The sequence below is a fragment of the Mustela nivalis genome, assembly GCF_964662115.1.
Source record: "Mustela nivalis genome assembly, chromosome: 2".
In the NCBI taxonomy this organism is placed as follows: Eukaryota; Metazoa; Chordata; class Mammalia; order Carnivora; family Mustelidae; genus Mustela; species Mustela nivalis.
The window spans coordinates 99731129-99751276 of record NC_139021.1 but is presented as its reverse complement, the minus strand read 5'-3'; the positions used below and the strand labels follow the sequence as shown (position 1 = coordinate 99751276).

Genomic DNA, 20148 nt, shown 5'->3' with positions numbered 1-20148 from the left:
GCTGGATCATGGGCTCACGGGGTCGCCCAGAGCCCTTGGAGGCCCCTCGGGAGCTGCCGGGGAGGAGCTGTGGGAGCCGGGGCCCGTCTGTCCCCCACCATGACCTCCAGCCTTTCGTTTCTCTGCATGTCACACTCTGGGTGAGATTTTGTCTGAACCAGGGATCCCACTGCTCAGGAACACATGTGACAGTCACCCGGAGCTGTGCCACCAGGCCTCCCGAGTCCCCCCTGCCCACAGGCCTGGCCACCATCCCCCATTGCCCAGCTCCTTCGAGAGCCACTGCATGGAGAGGCAGCTCACGGGGAAAACCACGTCGGCCTAAATGCGTTCCAGCCAGTCGCTCTGGCTTGTCGCCGGGTCACCTCTGCCGAAATTCTCTGTCACAACTGTATGCTGCACGGAAAGCCCGGGTTGGAAAGATTTATCCCAGGTCGCAGCAGAGAAGGGAGAGAAGACAGTTGGGCTAGTTGCGGAGGCCAGTGCAGTGGCTGCCGACGGTGAAGGGCTGGGGCTCGTGCAGGGGCTGTGGGCTGGCTGGGGTCATTGCCTCTTTCTGTGAGGTTCGGTTTCCTGTGGGGAACTGCCTCGTGGACTTCTGTGTTTGGCATTTCCTGTAAACCTGCGACCTTTCTCTTTGCCACTGCATGCCAACTTTTACAGTTAATTAGAATGTGCAAAGTACGAAAACAGCCCATAAATCACCTTTATGTAAAGACACAGACAATCCCCCTCTGCGTGGCCATAGCCCTAGGATACGCTGCTCTGTGTGTGGAATGTGGGGAGATTTGAGGTTCCATTGACCCCCTTACGTGGGTGTCTTCGTGCAGTGCACAAAACCATGTACCTGCCCATCCCACAGGCCAGGAAGAGGACTTGCTTCACCCAGTGTTCTCCCTTCCCTGCCTATTGTATTGTTGGGAAAAATTAATGTAAAACATTCACTTTTGTGACCTTATTTTCAGAACTTCAAAGTAACGAGGGAAACCACCCTCCTTAGAGCTGTTTACACCCTGTATACCTTTCCTTCCTTCTAACCGGTGACTTCTTACCCTCGGTTGTCTTTCCTTCTTGGCATCTCCCCCTTCTCTCCTGTCTCATTTCCAGCCCAACCAGCCTGCAGGTGGTTCTGGGGGACTGCTGCCGGGGGGCGGCAGCGGCTCAGGACCAGCAGCCCGCTTTACTCCTTCCAGGTCAGGGAAGGGTCCTTCTCCATGCTTCTCCTCAGAAAAGGTGGCGCTAGGAAAGCACAACCCCAGCTTACAGTCTGCTTGGGATTCTAGTTAAATTTTAATTCTCATTTGAGCCTGGTTTTCTCTCCTTTCCGGAATGCACCCCCTTCCTCCCAGCATGTCGTTTCCCATTCGTAAAAGGGGTGGGATCAGAGTTGTAGAGAACTTGCCAGCTCAGCAAGGTCAGGAGCCTTTGAGGAGAGCACTGCGTGGTGCCCCAGTGTCCCCTCCAGTGGCTTAGGTTCTCCGGGCAGCCGCTGTCCGCCGTGACCGTCCTGACCCCTCTGAATGAATGTTGTCAGCAAAGCCATCTAGAAATTCCAGTTGTGTGAGAACTGAGACACACTGCCAGGGCTGTGGGCTGTGTGCTCATGGTCAAGAAATGTCGAAGAGACTTTCCCTCTTAACTGACATGAAACCTCCCTAAAAAATGCCTCACGTATTTTTGAAAATGAAACCGTTCGAACGAAACAGTTTGGAATGATAGGGCTGGCTTTTAAAACTTCTTTAAGGAGCAAATGGCTTTGGCATGGAAAAGTGATCTTCCATTAAAAAAAAGTGATAAAAAAAAAAACGCAGCTCTAAATTGCCTTTTTTCTAGAAATGATTTGAGGATTATAGAAATGCACGTGCGACCGCAATGGCTGGGAGGGAATGTCGAGACCTACCCGGCGTGTCCCTTACGGAGGGTCTCTGTTAATTAGGGTGGAGCAAACGAAGCCGTGAGCAGATGTCACTTGTAAAATGGCCACCTATGAGGTATAAATGACACAAATATGTGTCGGAAGAGATAGAGAAAAGAAAGCTGAGTGAGACTCGTTTCCTGGTGGTTTTGTCTGCGGGTACATTCCCGACCTTTGAGGGACCCTAATTTCTTGAAAGTCGGGCAGCTAAGCTGAAGGAGTGGGGGCGGGGAGCAAGGGGACCCTAGAGAAGAGAAGAGACTTAGAGATGAGGGGACGGGAGAGAAGAAAGAAGGGCCCAAGGAAGCCGAGTGTGTTCTTGCACTTGTTAGGTATCATCTGGGTGACTGTTTTCCAGAAATTTGGAACCTTGAGGAATACCCTCTCCTTGACGTGTCCCCTGACCGTGCTTAGAGCTCTCTCTCTCTTTCTCTCAAAGACAAGAAAAACTGGAATCAGTCTTGGAAAGACTCAGTGAGGAGGAGAAGGAAGAGAAGCCCTCCTTGCTTGGGATAGTCCAGCCACCAAGGGCCTCCTTGAAGGGAAGGAAAGGAACATCAGTTCTGAAGGACAGAATTCTGTCGTGGGTCTTAGAGCTTTAAAACCAGAAGCTAAATGGTGCCTTGGGAACCCCAGAGATCCTGCACTGCCACTGAAATTACCCCCGAGACCTCAGCCCTTGACTTCCATCTTGAGGCAAGAGCACAAGACGTTATTACCGGCCACCCCCTTAGTCACTTACCCGCTTCCCAAGCCCTCGTTCTGTGGGTTCTATCTTTGGGACCCTGTAAAGAATGACAGCTCATCCACCGGCCTCCCCACAGAGGAAAAATGTGAGACTCTGAGAAGTGAGGTATAAAAGCCATGCGGCAGACACATGTGTACTTGGTAGACACTCGGGGATGCTTACACCCCAGAATCCACAGTATCTCTACACCTGTCTCACCACCCTGGAAACATTAACTTCTCCTCCCATCACGGGAAATGCCTTCAGCGTTTGTAGTCAGTGCTTGACCTGCTTGGTGGGCCAGGGGTCAAGCCACCATGCAGAAGTCTCAGGTCCTTGGCTCCATCCAGGTGCCCCAGCAGGGTCGCTGCAGCAAGTGTGTACATACATCCACACATGCCCACCTCCATGTCTCAGTGAACGGAAAGTTGGGTTTGAGGGAGCCAATATAGAGAGAGGTTTTGTCAAGGTTGAGTACCAGGTGGGCTGAACAGCCATGGTGTCCGTCTCTGAAGACTGATTGGAGGCAGGTGGCAGAAAACAGAAAATTCAGGGGTACTAACCCACTGGGGGGGCAGAGGAGGAAGCCTGACAGGATGTCTGGAGGTCCGGGGTCTAGGCACAGTCCCCTCAGTGGACTAAACCATTGATGTAGAGGGAACTTGCTTAGAAGGCTACCGAGACCATTTGGGGCCTCTCTCCAAACACTGTGTGTCAACCTTTTGTTTGAAGCTGTCGTGGACCAGCGCCCTATCAACTACTGCGAGACTGGCCTCCATGACTGCGACATACCCCAGCGGGCTCAGTGTGTCTACGTGGGAGGGTCCTCCTACACCTGTTCCTGTCTGCCGGGCTTCTCTGGGGACGGCCGAGCCTGCCAAGGTGCGTGCTTGCTCTGATTTTTCTCTCCATGGAACCTGAAAGAAAAAAAATCCCATCTGCCAATTACCGACTCACCCTGAAATTAAGAGAATTACTCTTTCAACTCTTTTGAGCATATGGGCTGCGTTTTGTCTCTCTGCATAGTGTGAACCCTGTGTTTTCCTTTGGGGGCTGTTGTCATTGGAGAAAATGCTTAGCCTCCCCCTACTACTTTGTTCTCTGTGACTTGCTCACTCAGGCAACAATTAGACTCCTGTTGTCTACTAGGAACTGAGGAGATTTTCTTTTGGGAAAAGGCAAACAACTCTTGGATACATGGGGCTTGAGGTCTAGGTTTTTGTTCAGTAAGAGATATATAAATGTGTATATATAATTCATCTGACCTGCTCTCACCTTGTGCTCCGAAACAAGCCCAGTGCCCTTATTGAATAAATGACTACCGTCAAAGAATAAATGATTACCCAGAATTCTTTTAGACCTGTGGTCAGTCCTTCATGGCTCCCAAGATGTTCTTTAAAGATTATTTCAGGAGAGAGAACTATGAGATAATTACCCCCACCCCCTGATTTGAAAAATTGCTTAAAAGTACAGCCAACAGTGTTCCTGAAAAGTCCAAGCTTTTCTAGGATTATAAATTCTGAGATACTTTCATTACTGAACACGTGAATTTTCTCTTATCTCTGAGGTTTTCCTCTCCGCCCTTAATGATGTCTCCAAACTCTCCCAGGTTTTTGAAGCCCTCTCTTGTGATGAGAAGGCTCATTTTATAATGCAAACCAATCTTCTCTCTTTTCCTTCTGCATGCTTGGAGTGAAACACATTTATAAATACACTGGATAGAATTTGGAGAGCTCGTGTTTTGATGAGTCACGTTTTGTAAATTTTGAATTGCTATTCCCAGATCAGAAACAGAGTCCCCCAGGGTTGAGAAAGTGGTTTAAATTACTGTGTCATCTATGAATTCCAGAAGAAATTTCACTGTCCCCTGGGCTTGGTGGCTGTTTTGCAGATGTGGATGAGTGTCAGTCAACCCGATGTCACCCCGACGCCTTCTGCTACAACACTCCAGGCTCCTTCAAGTGCCAGTGCAAACCTGGTTATCACGGAGACGGCTTCCATTGTGTGCCCGGAGGTAAGGTGTCGGAGACGTTTGGAGCTGGTAGGCCTTGCCATGTTTCTGATGCTGAGCACATGGCCCTGGGAGAGGCACTAAGGTGGGGAAGTTGGAGTCTGTATGGAGAGTCTCAAGGGATGTTAAGGTGGGAGATGAGAGCACAGCTGCAGTGTACAACCGGTTGTGCACTACACAACGCTAGGGGGTACCACGCAGACCATAACTATATTGGCAACCTCGAGTCTGGGCATCCTTGTAACTTGAGCAAGCAGTTCAGGGTAAGAATACTCTGTATTAGTCAGGGTTCTCCAGAGAAACAGAGCTAATAGATGTGTGTGTGTGTGTGTGTGCATGCACGTGTGTGTGTATTATAAAGAGATTATAAGGAATTGGTTTTCCCAATTGTAAAGGCTTGCGAGTCCAAGATCTGCAGTTAGCAAACTGGGGGCCCAAGACAGCCCATGTTTCCATCTGAGTGTGAAAGCAGAGAAAAGCTGGTGTCCCAGGTCATTGATCGTTGGGAAGGATGGATTCTCTCTTACTCAGGGAAAGGCCAGCCTTTGTGTTCTAGTCTAGCCTTCCACTGATTAGATGAGGCCCATCTGCTTTACTCAGTCCATGAAGTTAAAGGGCGATCTTATCCAAAACGTCTTCACGGAAAGACCTACAGTGTTTGACCAGATATCTAGCATATCTTTACCCTGTGGTCCAGCCAAGTTCACACATAAAATTAAGCCATCCCAGCTTCCTGGGAGTCGTAGGGAATGGAGCTCGGGCGGGGCAGGGGAGCAGGGGTGAAGGGCCACCACTGGGGGAAGATGCTGGCTAAAGACCCTACAGAACTGTCCACATTGCTAACTATGACACCTGACTGTGTGGTTTCTGAAGTGACCTGGTGACCCGAGGCTTGCGTGGTGTCTCATTAGACAATAAAGATAATGATAGTCCTAGGTCCATATCTGGAGCTGATCTGGGAACATAGGAGGCACTCCGTAGATGCAGCCGAATGAATACACGTAATGGGTGGCCGTTTGTGTAGGTGCTTCACCTGTACTGTTTCACGTGATGTTCATAATCTTCTTTTCTTTTTCCGAGAGAGAGAGAGCAAATGGGGGAGAGGCGAGGGAAGGGGCAAAGGAGAGAGAGAATCCCAAGCGGACTCCATGCCCAGCTGGAGCCTGACAAGAGGCTCGAGCTCATGACCCTGAGATCACGACGGATCCGAAATCAAGAATCCAATGCTGAACTGATGGTGCCTCATAATCATCTTTTTAAAATGGACACAAGAGGCACCTGGGTGGCTCAGTGGGTTAAGCCACCGCCTTCAGCTCAGGTCATGATCTCAGTAGTCCTGGGATTGAGTCCCGCATTGGGCTCTCAGCTAAGCGGGGAACCTGCTTCCTCCTCTCTCTCTGCCTGCCTCTCTGCCTGCTTGTGATCTCTCTCTGTCAGATAAATAAATAAAATCTTAAAAAAAATTTTTTTTTAATTTTAAAAATTTAAAATGAACACAATTACAATCTCCAATTACACCGAGGATCCTGATGCTGAAAAAGATAAAGGTGTAATCAAGTACCCATTGGTAGTAAGTGCTGGAACCAAGATCCAAACCCGGTTCTGTCAGATGGACTCTAGCCCGGATTCAGTCCCCGGAACCATATGCTGTTCTGTCATGAGATCAAGAATATGCCAGATGCCTCAGTCTGGCGTCATGTGGTTACTTATTTGTTATTTATTTATTTAGTATGAACTGATATTTATTAATTAATAAATATTAATTATATTTATAGTATATATTATATATTATTAATAAATATATAATTAATATACAATATATAATTAATTAACATTTACATATTAATTATTGCCACTGTTACTGCCAGGTGTATTTATGCCACTGTAAATATGTCCTGTATATGCACAATTACATAATGTTTCAACAAAATATCCATTTTACCACCACCTTGTTAAGCAATTAGTAACTATTTCAATGCCTGTCTACACTAACCTGTGAGTGTAGGCTGCATATGAGTTTTACTTATTTTTTTTTCAAGATTTTATTTATTTATTTGACAGACAGAGATCACAAGTAGGCAGAGAGGCAGGCAGAGAGAGTCGGGGGAGGCAGGCTCCCTGCTGAGCTGAGAGCCCGATGTGGGGCTCGATCCCAGGACCCTGAGATCATGACCGGAGCCAAAGGCAAAGGGTTAACCCACAGAGCCATCCAGGCGCCCTGCATATGCATTTTATTCCTATGTCCCCAATATCCGGTGGAGGACGTGGCCCATGATTGTGCTCCCCCCGACCCCAATTTATAGTTGTTGAAGAAACAGGTGACTGCACCAGTTTCCTCTCCTACTAGCAGTGTAGGAAAGTATTTATTTTCCACCCTCTCACCAGGGCTAGGTGTGACCAGTTTTTAGGATAGTCACCCATCAAAAAGAAAAATAATAGATTTAAGGTTAAAATTTGAACATATAACACTATATATTTCTCATCTACATTGTTTTCTTCTGGTTAGAACAAGGATCTGTGTCCTGTCATTTGCACGTCAAAATTAGCCCAGCTCTTGTTTTTGTAAATGAAGTTTTATTGGAGAACAGCCATGCTCGTTAGCTTATGTAGAGCCAATGGCTTCTTTCATTTGACACAGGCTGAGTTCAGTAGTTGTGGCCAAGACTAAGAGGCATACAAAGCCTGAAATCTCTACCACTCGGCCCTTGACAGGAAATGTTTCCCAACCCCCAGCCAAGATGAACTGAGGCAGAGCTAATCTTTTATTCTTGAAGTTGTGGATAAAAACCATCTCGCTGCCCATAGATTCTGATAAGCAGGGAAGAATTCGTGATAATCTCAATCAAACATTCCAGCAGCTACTAAAAATGACTGACGCTCGTTATTTCTTTAGGCTTGCTTCATATTGCTTCATTTTTTGGTTTTTGTTATTTATTTATTTTTAAAAGGTTTTATTTATTTATTTGACAGACAGAGATCACAAGTAGGCAGAGAGGCAGGCAGAGAGAGAGGGGGAAGCAGGCTCCCCACTGAGCAGAGAGCCCGATGTGGGGCTCGATCCCAGGACCCCTGGGATCATGACCTGAGCCGAAGGCAGAGGCTTTAACCTACTGAACCACCGAAGCGCCCGTTTTTTATTTTTAACCTTACTCCTTGCCCCTTCCCTAAGGCTCTGTTAACAAAACAGAAACAAATTCAGACCTGCAGACTGGAATAGGAAGATGGGACAAGGACAAAACCAATCAGAGCTGTCTGCTAGGATTGCTGATGGACTCAACCCCATTCTCTTAAGAAATTTAGCATCTAGTTACATCGTCAAGAGAGGAGTGTGCTAGAAGTGTACGTGAGTGTTCGTTGAGTATCGCTGGTAACAACGATAGCAACAAACTAAATGGTTGTCAACAGGAGGGCTGCACCAGTGGGTTTTGGTACAATTCCTACAATGAAATCATGTACAGCAGTTAAAATGTGTGAGCCAGAATCAATGGATAATTCTCAAAAACATGGTAAGCAGGAAAAAAGTGACAGAAGGATATATACAGCATGAGGCCGTTTATGTAAAATATAACACTATGAAAATAAAGCCACGTGTGTATACATAGGTAAGAAAGCTACAAAATGCATAGATAGGAATGAAAAACAAAAATTCGGGGCTCAAGGTTACCTGAGCAGTGAGAGAGAGGAAGATGGGATTGAGGAGGGCTACACAGGGGCTGCCTTTGGATTTCTTTTTTTTTCTTTCTTTCTTCTTTTTTTTAAAGATTTTATTTATGTGACAGACAGAGATCACAAGTAGGCAGAGAGGCAAGCAGAGAGAGAGGAGAAAGCAGGCTCCTGGCTGAGCAGAGAGCCCGATTCGGGGCTCGATCCCAGGACCCTGGGATCATGACCTGAGCGGAAGGCAGAGGCTTTAACCCACTGAGCCACCCTTTGTATTTCCAATTTTTTTTTCAGCTGGAAAATGAACACAGAGGTTTTCATCATATTTTTCTAAACTTTGACTAAATTATTCTGTGAAATATTAACAGGGAGAAAAATAATATGTGTGTCATCCCAACTGCTATTGCCAAGCACAGTGAGGTACGGGGAATCAGTCAGCACTTAGCTTGGTCCTACTGTATACAGTAGGGGACAAGTTTTTAAAAAATTCAAACTAAACTGGCTTTGAGGGTGAGTCAGCCAGTTAAGGTCCCGGCTATAGCAGTGTCAACCTAATGACAGGCAAGACAAGAAACTCGGATTTGTGCCCCCTGCGCCTCTGCACTCTTGCCCACAACCCGTGTGTGGACTGTGGAATCAGTTCAGCCGACTGCTATCATCTTTCCTTTTCAACAGAATAGAACAGAAAACAATCAGGAAAACAACCGAGTAGGTGGAGTGTGCATAGTAGGAGAAAGTGCCGTTGGGTGAAATGATGCTTGTCTCTATGTGTGGATGAGTGTGTGTGTGTGTGTGTGTGTGTGTGTGTGTGTGTAGTTGCTGAGTGAAGTGTATTTCTGTGGGTCATGGGCAGAAAGTTTGAGGGCTGCCATATTACATTGATTCTTGAACAATGTGGGGTTGGGGCCCTGACCCCCCCTCCACCCTGCAGACAGGGACAGTTGAAAATCTGTGTATAACTTTTGACTGCCCCAAAACTTCACTACTCATAGCCTACTGTTGACCAGAAGCCTTACTAATAATATAAACAGTCGATGAACATATAGTTGGTATGTCATATATGTCTTGTATACTATATTCCAACTATAAAGTAAGCTAGAGGAGAGAAAATGTTATTAAGAAAATCATAAGAAAGAGAAAATACAGTTAAAAAAAAATCCACAGTTCAGGGTGCCAGCATGACTCAGTTGGTTAAGTGTCTGACTCTTGGTTTCAGGTCAGGTCATGATCTCAAGGTCGCAGGGTCGATCCCTGAGTTGATCTCCACGCTTAGCTGAGTCTGCTTGAGCTTTCCCCTTTCCCTCTGCCCCTCTCCACCACTCGTGCATTTTCTCTCTCTTCCAGTCCCTCCCCTACTCTCTCTCTCTCTCAATAAATAAATCTTAAAAAAAAAAAAATCCACAGTTCAGACCTGTGTTGCTCAAGGGTTCATGGTAGTTATCTATTGTATTGTAATAAAGGATCCCCAGATTTAGCAGCCGAAGACATAAATACTATCTCACAGCTCTGAGGGTCAGGAACTCAGGGGCAGCTTAGCTGGGTGGTCTTGCTTTAGGGTCTCTCATTGGATTGTCGTCAAGGCATTCGCTGGGACTCTGGTCTTCTCTGAGGTTCACCAGGGCCTGAGGGATCCATGTGGTTGCTGGCAAGCCCTTGCGCCTCACAGGCCGCTGGACTGAGGACTGCAGGTCCTCACGGCCTGGATCTCTCACATGGTTGCCTCAGTGACTTCAAGACCTGGCAGCTGGCTTCCTCCAGAGCAGGTGGTAAGAGAAAGAACGAGTACATCCAAGATGGAAGCCAGAGTCTTTTGTAACCTCATCTGGGAAGTGACAGGCTGTCACTTCTGGTGATAATATTAGTCACAGGGCAACCCTCGGACGTTGTGGAGGGGAACTGCCTAAATATGAGAATGCCAGGGGGCAGGAGACTGGGGCCATCTTGGAGGCTGCTCACCACGGCTGCTAGCCTTGTCTGGGGGAATGTAATTGTCTAGAGTGTTGGAAAGTAAGAGACTGGATTAGTAGCAGATCAAAGAGGCATCTACAAAGTCCTGGCTAGAGTCGTAAAGCTCAGTCCTTAAGGGCACATACCACACCTGCCGATGTTGGATTGCATCTCTTCATGCTCGGCACCCGTCACGCTTACCAGCATGTTGCACAAGCAGACACAGTATACATCTTTAGACACAAAGGAATTCAGGAGATCAGAGAGCAGGCTTCAAGGAAAGATGAAAACATTTAGATAATACAACTTAAGGAAAACTGAGAAACAATTTAATGGACACTTTTTGTTTGTATCATATCGTTTCTGTTTCCCTGTGCACTTTGCTTCAAACAAACCCAGTGTTAGAAAACTTGAATTTCCCAGTGAGAGCTAGAAGGGCTCTAGAAATTCTATAATTCATCTCCTTTGTTTTATAAACAAAGAACATGAGGTCTGAATAATTTTTTGGTTTACAAAAAGTTCCTTGAACTCCTTATGTAAGAGAATTTTCTATGGCAGTTTTTCTCAAAATTGAGTAAGACCTTTAAAAAAAATTCCTATGGTCTCTGCTGCTGGATTATTTTTATTATAGATAAATCCATGTGCGGGGAAGCTGGCCCCTGGAGGGGGCAGAGTAGACAGGAAGAGGCTACATAAGGAAGGCTCCCCCAAAACGAGTCCCTCCACCCTGAGAATATCAGAGGCTACACTAGTTACTTATTTTGGATTAACATGGAGAAAGAAATTTAATCAGGCAAGGAAATGAGATACAAGTGAAGAGATTTTAAAGGTGCTTTTTTTTTTCTTATTTCTCTTTATCATTTTTCTCTCATTTTCTTTGTCCCCAACCTTGAGAAATTCATCCCAGACTTCCTGCTCGTCCCTGGATAAATATCAGGTCTTGACTGCTTGCTCAGAGCAGATGAGTAAAAAGAATCTTGCCTGAGTTTTCATTTTATCAGGCAGGAACAGGGCCAGGAAATGTGTCTTTATTACCCCTCCCATCCCTGCCTGCAATGGAAAATTCCCCATGGAGGGCTGAGACCCTCAGCAGGCGGCTCCCACTGGGGCTGCTCCTGCTAGCCGGGCTGGGAAGCCATCCCAGGAAACCCAGTGACATCGCAGCTTTCCGTAAACACACTTGAAATTCCATATCCTGAGTCCCAATTGGTAGTTTTCTCCTCCTCTTTGTAAGTTCAAGATACAGCAACTTAAAAATTCCTCTATAAGTTGTAGATCACTTGAGACTCTGTATGTTGGCCAAACACGTCAACACAAAACTGTCAGCCACATAAAATGGAGTCACCCCTACTTCCTTAAAAGCTAGGCGTTGTTGACAGCACACGCAATACCAGGCCTGTTCTCTAGTTGGAAAGGCAGCATGGTATACAGACGCCGGTGGAAGGAAACTGAGTCTGGAGGCACCTGGGTGGCTCAGTGGGTTAAAGCCTCTGCCTTTCACTCAGGTCATGATCCCAGGGTCTAGGATCGAGCCCACATCTGTCTCTCTGCTCAGCGGGGAGCCTGCTTCCTCCTCTCTCTCTCTCTCTCTGCCTGCCTCTCTGCCTATCTGTGATCTGTCTAATAAATAGATAAAATCTTTATTAAAAAAAAAAAAAGGAAACTGAGTCTGTGGGCCACAGATAATTTCAGTGCGTGCGTTAAGCTTGCTTGTATATATCACCGATGACATAACATGTCTGGTGTCCATGAGCTGTTCTGGGCTCTGGGCTTGTGGATACAGAGGGGCTGAGCCAAGAATCCAAAGACCCAGGTTCTAGCTTGCACTGAGCTCTTTCCTAGTGCTGTGGCCTGGGAACTCCCTCACCAGCCTGAGCCTTGGCTCTTTCATGTGGTATAAAAATGGAGTTGCCTGTTGCATACTGTTCTGGTAGAGAATTAAATGAAACACGTGTGAATGGAGACAGTTGATACGGGAAACTTGCAAACCCTGCGTACGTGCAAGATATTGAGGAAGGAACAAATTCTACATCCAAGAGCCAACAAAACCCAATATCTTATTCTCAAGCAGATGGCTTATTTGTATCTTCATTTGGCTCTTCCTACATCAAATATGTTGTTTGTTTGTTTATTTGTTTTTTAGTATTAGCTCCTAGAACAAAAAGGAAAGCATGCCCACTCTTTCCCTTGCCAGGTTCAACACACACTTTCCTGGCCTCACTTACTGCTTCTGATCGTGGCAGCAACCCCATGAAGCAGGCTAGCGTGAGAACTGGCAGCATAGACAGAAGGTACTTTAAATATTTGCTGGCAACATGCACACAATGTCACCATGGAGGCCATGTTGCAGTGACAAATGAACATTTGAGTGTGGAATTTCAAATTCCGTCTGTACATGTTGTCCCATCATATTTCCCTTACTCCTCACAATAATGCATGAGATTAGTTACTGGTGCCATCGTGGTCCTATGGTGAGGAGTGTGACACATCCAGCATTGTGGATGCGCCCAAGATAACACCAAAAATGGTGGAACCGAGAGTCGAAAACACTTTTCAGACACAAAGTTCTGTGAAATAGATTATTATGTTACAATGTATCTTATTACTGATACATTATATTAGTTAACATGTATTAATATGTAAATGAGCATATTTATATAAAATTTCTCCCTAACATAACTAGTAATACCCTAGAGTACAGGTTGATAGCTACCATCTCCACAGGCCAAATCTGGCCCACTGTTTGTTTTTATAAATAAAGTTTTATTGGAACTCTCATTATTTACGTATTAAATTTGGGTTGCTTCCATGCCACAGCTGCAGAGGTGTGGCCGCCCTCCAGCCAGTGTGGAACCAGCTACAGCTCTGCGTACTGGGGGATCGTTGATTCCAGGCCATTTCCCACAGATAGAGAAGGATTTCCTAACCTGGGGGTCCTAGTTGCATGGTTAAAAGGCCATGTCTCATGCCAAACACAAGGTCATCTTTGAAAGGAAACACAGATTTGGAAAATGTGCCCTGGGGTGTTTGGTCTTCCAAATCTTTGATCTCGACTCAGCGTGGATAATCAAGAAGCTTGAGATGATACAAAGGGCGAATTTCAGAGAAATGAAGTCTCTTAAAACAAATTTCTGTGATGCCCACCTAGTGATGAATGGATAAACAAGATGTGGTCTAGCCAACCCGTGGAACACTGTTCAGCCATAAAAGGAAATGATACACTGTTGGATCCTACACTGTGAATGAACCTCGAAAACGTGCTGAGTGAGAGCGGCCAGGCACAACAGGTCATGCGCCGTACGCGTGACTGTACGTGTCACATTTATAGGAAATGTCCAGAAGAAGCAATCCATGGAGACAGAATGCAGGTTGCTGGCTGCCAGGGGTGGGGAGGAGGTGGGAGTGGAGAGCATGCTGCTTCTAGGTGTGGAGCCAAGGATGGTGGATCAGAATCCCATAGAGGTAGTGGTTTGATGTTGTATCATAACTGTACTAAATGGCACTGATGGGCTCACTTCGAAACAATGAATGTTATGTTCTGTCCGTTTTGCCTCAATGTTTACAAACTGAAAACAAATCACATAGGAGAGAAAAGAAAATGTAAATATCATCTTCTTGACAGTGACATCCATTAAATAACATGATATTTTAAATTTTAGAAAATGAACAACACAAAACCCAACGATCAGTTTTCATGGGTCTGCGTCCGCCATGGGGCTCCTGCCCAGCGACCCAGCTGACCGCCTCCCCCGTGCTTGTCTCTGTTGCAGAAATGGAGAAAACCCGATGCCAACTGGAGAGAGAACACATCCTCGGGACAGCGGGGGTGATGATCCCAGAGCGGCCCGGCTTGTTTGTCCCTGAGTGTGACGAGCATGGGTACTACATGCCCACCCAGTGCCACGGCAGCACGGGCCAGTGCTGGTGCGTGGATCGTGATGGTCGGGAGCTGGAGGGCACAAGGACCAGGCCCGGGATGAGGCCCCCATGTAAGTCGGAGGGCAACACTGTACTGGGCTTGGGTCTGAGAAGGGCCTCAGGGACCAGAGTCCCAGTGCCTTTGAGCATCCCTGGGGGTCTTGCCCAGGGCACTGGTGGCACGTTCTGTCTACCCTAAATCAAGCACTGCTCCGCCAGCCCAGACCCCGCTCCCCCCCTCCCTTTCTGCCCTCTGCACCTCTCTTCTCTGTCTCCCTGGTCATGCACCCACCCCCTCCATCTCTCTATCCCCACCTATTCTCTACCCCCCATACCTGTTCTCTTCCTCTCTGCACACCTGTCGTGTACAAATGCTGGTGGGACCCACTGCAGCCATCCTGCATGGGTAGCACAGGGTATGTATGCTGTGGGTCCTCTGGGCACACTCCCTGCAGTGGCCTCCTGGCCTTCCGGCTGCGTGCTTTGTGGCAGGCTTGGAAGAGGCCCCCCGAAGGCCTTCCCTGGGAGGTGTGGGGCCGGAAGCAGGGTCGGGGAGACTGAGGTCAGTGGGTCTGTGCTGCTTGGGACCTCTCAGCCTCTCTCTAGGATGGATCCCAGCTCTACAATACTGCTTCTGTCTCAGATGTAGGAGATGGTCATTGTTGCAAGTAATCAAAATCAAACACAATCAGTCCTTGAATCTCCATTTTCTCAATTCAGCTAGTGACCAGCTATTTTCGCAAAGCCGCTAAGAGGCCAAGTGAGTAGGAAGTGGTCTTAATTCATGCAGCCAGCATTAACTGAGCTTCCAATGCTGGGATCAGTGCCTCGGGGTCCAGAGGGGTAAGTCACAGCGCCGGCCCCCAGAACCTGGCAGGACAGGTGAACAGGGGCAGGGCAGGGAGAGGAGCTCACCGAGAAACCCAGAGGCTTATGACATTGATGCAGCCAGGTTTGGGATTTAGAAATACAGTGGCTAACGGGTAGAAGCTGAGCTGGAGTGAGTCGCCCCGGCAGGTGCCTAACAGGCAAGCGAATGACCAGCCAGCAGGCCGGCAGGGAGTTTGGAGAGGCGGGATGGGTTCCAGAGAGAGAAGAGGTCAGCCCGCCTGTTCATGTCACTGACTGGTTGCAGTGGGCAGGATAGGCGGGCAGGGGAGAGAAGGGGAAATGGCCCCAGTTAGGACCGTCCGGCTCTCTCTGGTCGGAGAACCGGAGCCAGAGCCCGAGCCGTGGAAGGGCCACATCCAGGCCCCTCCCCCTGTAGCCGAGGCAGCCTGTCCCTCCTCAGGACATTCTCTTGTCCTGGGGGGAGCCGGGAGTCATGCCAGCTTCAGGGGCAGCACTTAGGAGGCGAGGCTGACTCTCGGGGAAAACGGGCCCCTGACCCGCGTTCTGTTCCTGAAAGGCGGGGCAGGCTGTGTGTCTGCTCACGGGGCTGGGTCCGTGGGGGCAAGCAGGGCCAGCTTGCTCTGAGAGCCCCTCCAGCCTGGGGAAGCCCAGCGTCTTCCCCTGGGGTGTGAGCTCCCTGGGTGCAGGGGTTGGGGTGGGGGTCTGTTCTTGCTGTCCTTTTGGTTCATGTGTCCAAAGCAGGGCAGGAGTGGTTACAGTATTTCTGTTCCTAAGGGAAGGCTAAGCCCTTGCCTTGTTTTCGCTTTCCACGTGACCTTTAATATGAACCTCAGGCTTTGCCTTATCACCTTCACAAACGCCCTTTGTGGTCTTTCCGCTCCTTGTGTTTTTAGAGGTACAGTGAGCATTGTGTGGTTGTGCTGTTTGTGGTGCCATGAAGGTGGCTTGACCCCGGGCGAGTGTGTGTGTGCGCCCACGCGCGTGCATTGGTGTGTGTGTTCCTGCTGCACGCAGGCCTTGCTCACTGACCTCTCCTGACACCCAGGTTTGAGTACAGTGGCTCCCCCGATTCACCAAAGACCCTCCGTTCCTACCGCTGTGATCCCCCTGCCGCCTGGGACCCACTTACTCTTCGCTCAGACAGGGAAGATTGAGCGCCTCCCCCTGGAAGGAAGCAGCTTGCAGAAGACAGAAGCCAGGACGCTGCTGCACGCCCCGGTGAGTGCTGGCTAACTGCCCTGCGCGACAGTCGGCTTCAGGGACCTGGAAAATCAAGCCCGGGGTCGTTAGACCAGCCCCAGGCCTTGACCCCTGGACTCGGAAGCCTCGGGATTTCCATGGGGCCCCAGCTGTCATCTCTGAATGGGGCCACTTGAGCTGCCCTCCCATCAGGAGGGGATGAGGCAGAAGCAGGAAGGCCTTTCGGAGACCACCGTGGCGTCTGACCCCGTGCGTGGGGCATCGCAGAGTTGGTGTCTCATCTGGGTGCCTCTCCCAGGTCCCACCTTGCCGTACCGAGTTAGCGCGGTGGCTCAGGTTTGGCACATTGGTCCTAGAGCCTCGTATCTGCCCTGAGACAAAAACAGCCTTCAGCTTTGAGCTTTTCAAAGCATCAAAGATGCATTTTGTGAGCGGGGGACTTTTGTCTGTTCGAGGTTGAACACTTCTTTTTTTTTTTTTTTTTAAGATTTTATTTATCTATTTTTGCAAGAGAGAGAGAACAAGCACACACCAGATGGGGTGGTGTATGTAGAGGGAGAAGCAGGCTCGCCGCTGAGCTGGGAGCTCAGTGTGGGGCTCGATCCCAGGACCCTGGGATCATGACATGAGCCAAAGGCAGATGCTCAATCCACTGAGCACCCCCAGCCTCTCTAGGGTTGGACGCTTCTGAAAAGCCATTTAGTTTCATCTGCCATCCTGACCACCCCCTCGGCAAGAAACCTGGCCTGAGACCTGGGGGCTTCCAGCACAACTCGCTCAGGGTTGCCAGGGCTGAGGGAGACCCTCAAGTCCCATAAGGAGTGAAGAAGCTTTTCACAACCTGTTGTCATTAGCCTTGATCGGACTATTCCAATCATATTCCTGCCCTACACAAAACCTGATGGGTTCTCCCTTCACCCAGAATAAAACCCAGTTCTTTCCATGGCCCCCAGCCACTTCTCGCACCCCATTCCCTGTCACTGTGCACCCCTGGCCCCCACCAGCTTCAGCCGTCCAGCCTTCTGTCTGGTCCGAGACACGCCACACACATCCCGGTCTTTGAGCCTTTGCACTTACCGTCCCCGTGCCTGGAGTCCTCACCCTCCCCAGCACTTGTGCAGTGCCGTTCCTCACCTCATCCCACTTCTGTTGGCACGGCACCTCTCTGGGAAGCTGTTCTGGCCGTGTCCACACTGCTGTCTTCCTGTCCTGCTTTGTCTTTACCTTAGCACTGCTGGATACGTTATATAACAACATACATGTCTGTATCTGATGAATCTGTTCCCACTAGGAAGTAAGCTCCTGAGACCAGCAACCGCTGTCTCTGTCACGGACATGCCTGTTTCCCAGTGCTGGGTACTAGAGCCAAAACAGTGCTTGGCACGCGAAGACTGTTTGCAGAATTAAGTGAGCGTTGTGTTCTTCCGCTGCCTCTCGGAAGCATAAATCTCTTCGGGGGCAATCATCATTCTTCCTTCGTGTCCTCTGGCGCATGCGCTCAGGGTGCGGGAGGGAGTTGAGCCCCCTGTGACAGTCATGATCGCCCAAGTCAAAGGCAGAACCCCAATGTCAAGTGAGGCTGTGAAAAGCAAAACACTGAAGTAGGACGAGTGGAGGGGGAGGACCCTGAAACAGCGGGATCAACGTTCACTGAGTTCTTTTAATGTGTGTGTCTTTGGTGTAGTTTTACCGTTTTCACCACTTGAACGCGATGACGCAACCGGCACCCCCATCCACCCTTCATCCCACAGAAACACTGTCCCCATTAAATAATAGCCCCATCTTTCACCAGCCTTTGGCAACCATGAGTCTACGTGTTGTCTCTATGGATTTGACTCATTCATATTCATAGGAATCCTATGGTATTTATCTATCCGTCCCCTATGGTATTTATCTATCCGTCCGTGGTGTGGCAGGTGTTGGAATTTCCTTCCCTTTTTTTTTTAAACATTTTATTTATTTATTTGACAGACAGAGATCACAAGGAGGCAGAGAGGCACGCAGAAAGGGGGGGAGGCAGGCTCCCTGCTGAGCAGAGAGCCCGATGAGGAGCTCGATCCCAGGACCCTGGGATCATGACCTGAGCTGAAGACAGAAGTTTAACCCACAGAGCCACCCAGGCGCCCCGAATTTCCTTCCTTCTTAAGCTGAATAATATTTGTGGCACAGACTGAGCACTCTTGGTTCATGCATTTTTCATCGATGGACACTTGGGCCACTTCCAGCCGTTGGCTGTCTTGAGCAATGCTGGTGTGAACATGGGTGTACACATTTCTGTTCAAGTCCCTGCTGTCTCTCTTTTTGACCATAAACCAGGCCTGGAATTTCCAAATCATATGGTAATTCTGCAGATTTTTAAAAAATTTTTTGAGGAACTGCCATACTGTTTTCCTTAGTAGCTGCACCATTTTACATTTCTGCCGGCAGAGTACAAAGATTCCAATTTCTCAACCTTCTTGTCAACACTTACTATCTTCTGGTTTTTAATAGTAGCCATCCTAATATGAGTGAAGCGGGATCTTATTGTAGTTTTGATTTGCGTTTCCCTAATGAGGGATAGTCTCATGTTCTCATGTACTTATGGGCCATCCGTGTGTCTTCTTTGGTAAAATGTCTACTCGTATCCTTTGCCCATTTCGTAGCTGGCTGGCTTGTTGTTACAGAGTGGTAGGATTTCTTTATATATTCATTTTGCGTTTCTATAGATATTTTAGAGTAAGCTTGTTTCTACCAAAGGGGGAAAAAAGCCTACTGGGATTTTGATCTCGATGGCACTGAATCTCTAACTCTGTTTAGGAAAAAAATGATATCTTAGTGATATTAAACCTTACAATCCATTAGACTAATTTTTCTCTTCATTTATTTGAGTCTCCTTATTTTCAGTCTGTGATGTTTTATAATACTGAGTATAGTATCTTACATATTTAAAAATATTTGTTCTTAAATATTTCCATGCTATTTTTTTGGTGCTATTATAAACGTTACTTAATTTTTGCTACTATGTAGAAATACCATTATGTATTGACCTTGTGCCCTGCAACCTTGGACTGAATTCAGTTGGTAGTTACAATAGTTTTATAGATTCCCCAGGATTTTCTACATAAACCATCAAATTGTCTTAGAGTGGTTTCACCTCTTCCTTTCAAATATTTCTGTATTTTTAAAAAAGATTTTATTTATTTAATTCAGAGAGAGAGGGAGTGTGTATGCACATGTGCACAAAAGAGAGAGAGAGAGAAAGAGTGAATGCATGAGCAGGGGAGGGGGGCACAGGGGGAAGCAGACTCCCCGATGAGCAGGGAACCTACCTCAGGGCTCAATTCAAGGACCTGGAGATCATGATCTGAGCTGAAGGCAAACACTTAGCCGACAGGGCCACCCAGGTGCCCTATTTGTGTCTTTTTTTTTAAAAGATCTTTAGGTAAGTAAAAATTTCTTAGATGTATAAAAAGCATTAGTCATAAGAGAAACAATAATAAATCTAAATAAATATTTTAAACTTTTGTTTTTTTGAAGAACGCCATTAAGAAAATGAAAATAAAACAAAACAAAAACAAGAAAGTGAGAAAACAAACTATATAATGAGTGGAAATATATATACACCTACACACACATACATATATATGTATAATGCAAAAGATTTTCATCCGAACTACATAAAGAACTCCTACACCTCAATAATAAACATTTTTAAGTAGACTAAAGACTTAAAGACACTTCATTAAAAAAGGTGTCCATGGGGCACCTGGGTGGCTCAGTCAGTTGGGCGCCTGCCTTCAGCTCAGGTCATGATCCCAGGGTCCTGGGATCAATCTACACGTTGGGCTCTCTTTTCAGTGTAGAGTCTGCTTCTCCCTCTCCTTCTGCCCCACCTCCTGCTTGTGCTCATTCTCTCCCTCCCTGTCTCTCTTTCACTGT

At 47.6% G+C, this 20148-nt stretch overlaps 1 protein-coding gene across 1 annotated transcript in view; it reads left to right on the top strand.

Annotated features, from left to right (window-relative positions):
• The window catches only part of NID1 (nidogen 1), an 81444-nt gene that overhangs the window by 51047 nt on the left and 10249 nt on the right, over positions 1-20148 (top strand). The window contains exons 11-14 of the mRNA XM_082720739.1: positions 3375-3524; positions 4534-4656; positions 14031-14249; positions 16076-16248. Of these exons, the coding sequence (XP_082576865.1) occupies positions 3375-3524; positions 4534-4656; positions 14031-14249; positions 16076-16248 (665 nt within the window). The remainder of the gene's footprint in view (positions 1-3374; positions 3525-4533; positions 4657-14030; positions 14250-16075; positions 16249-20148) is intronic.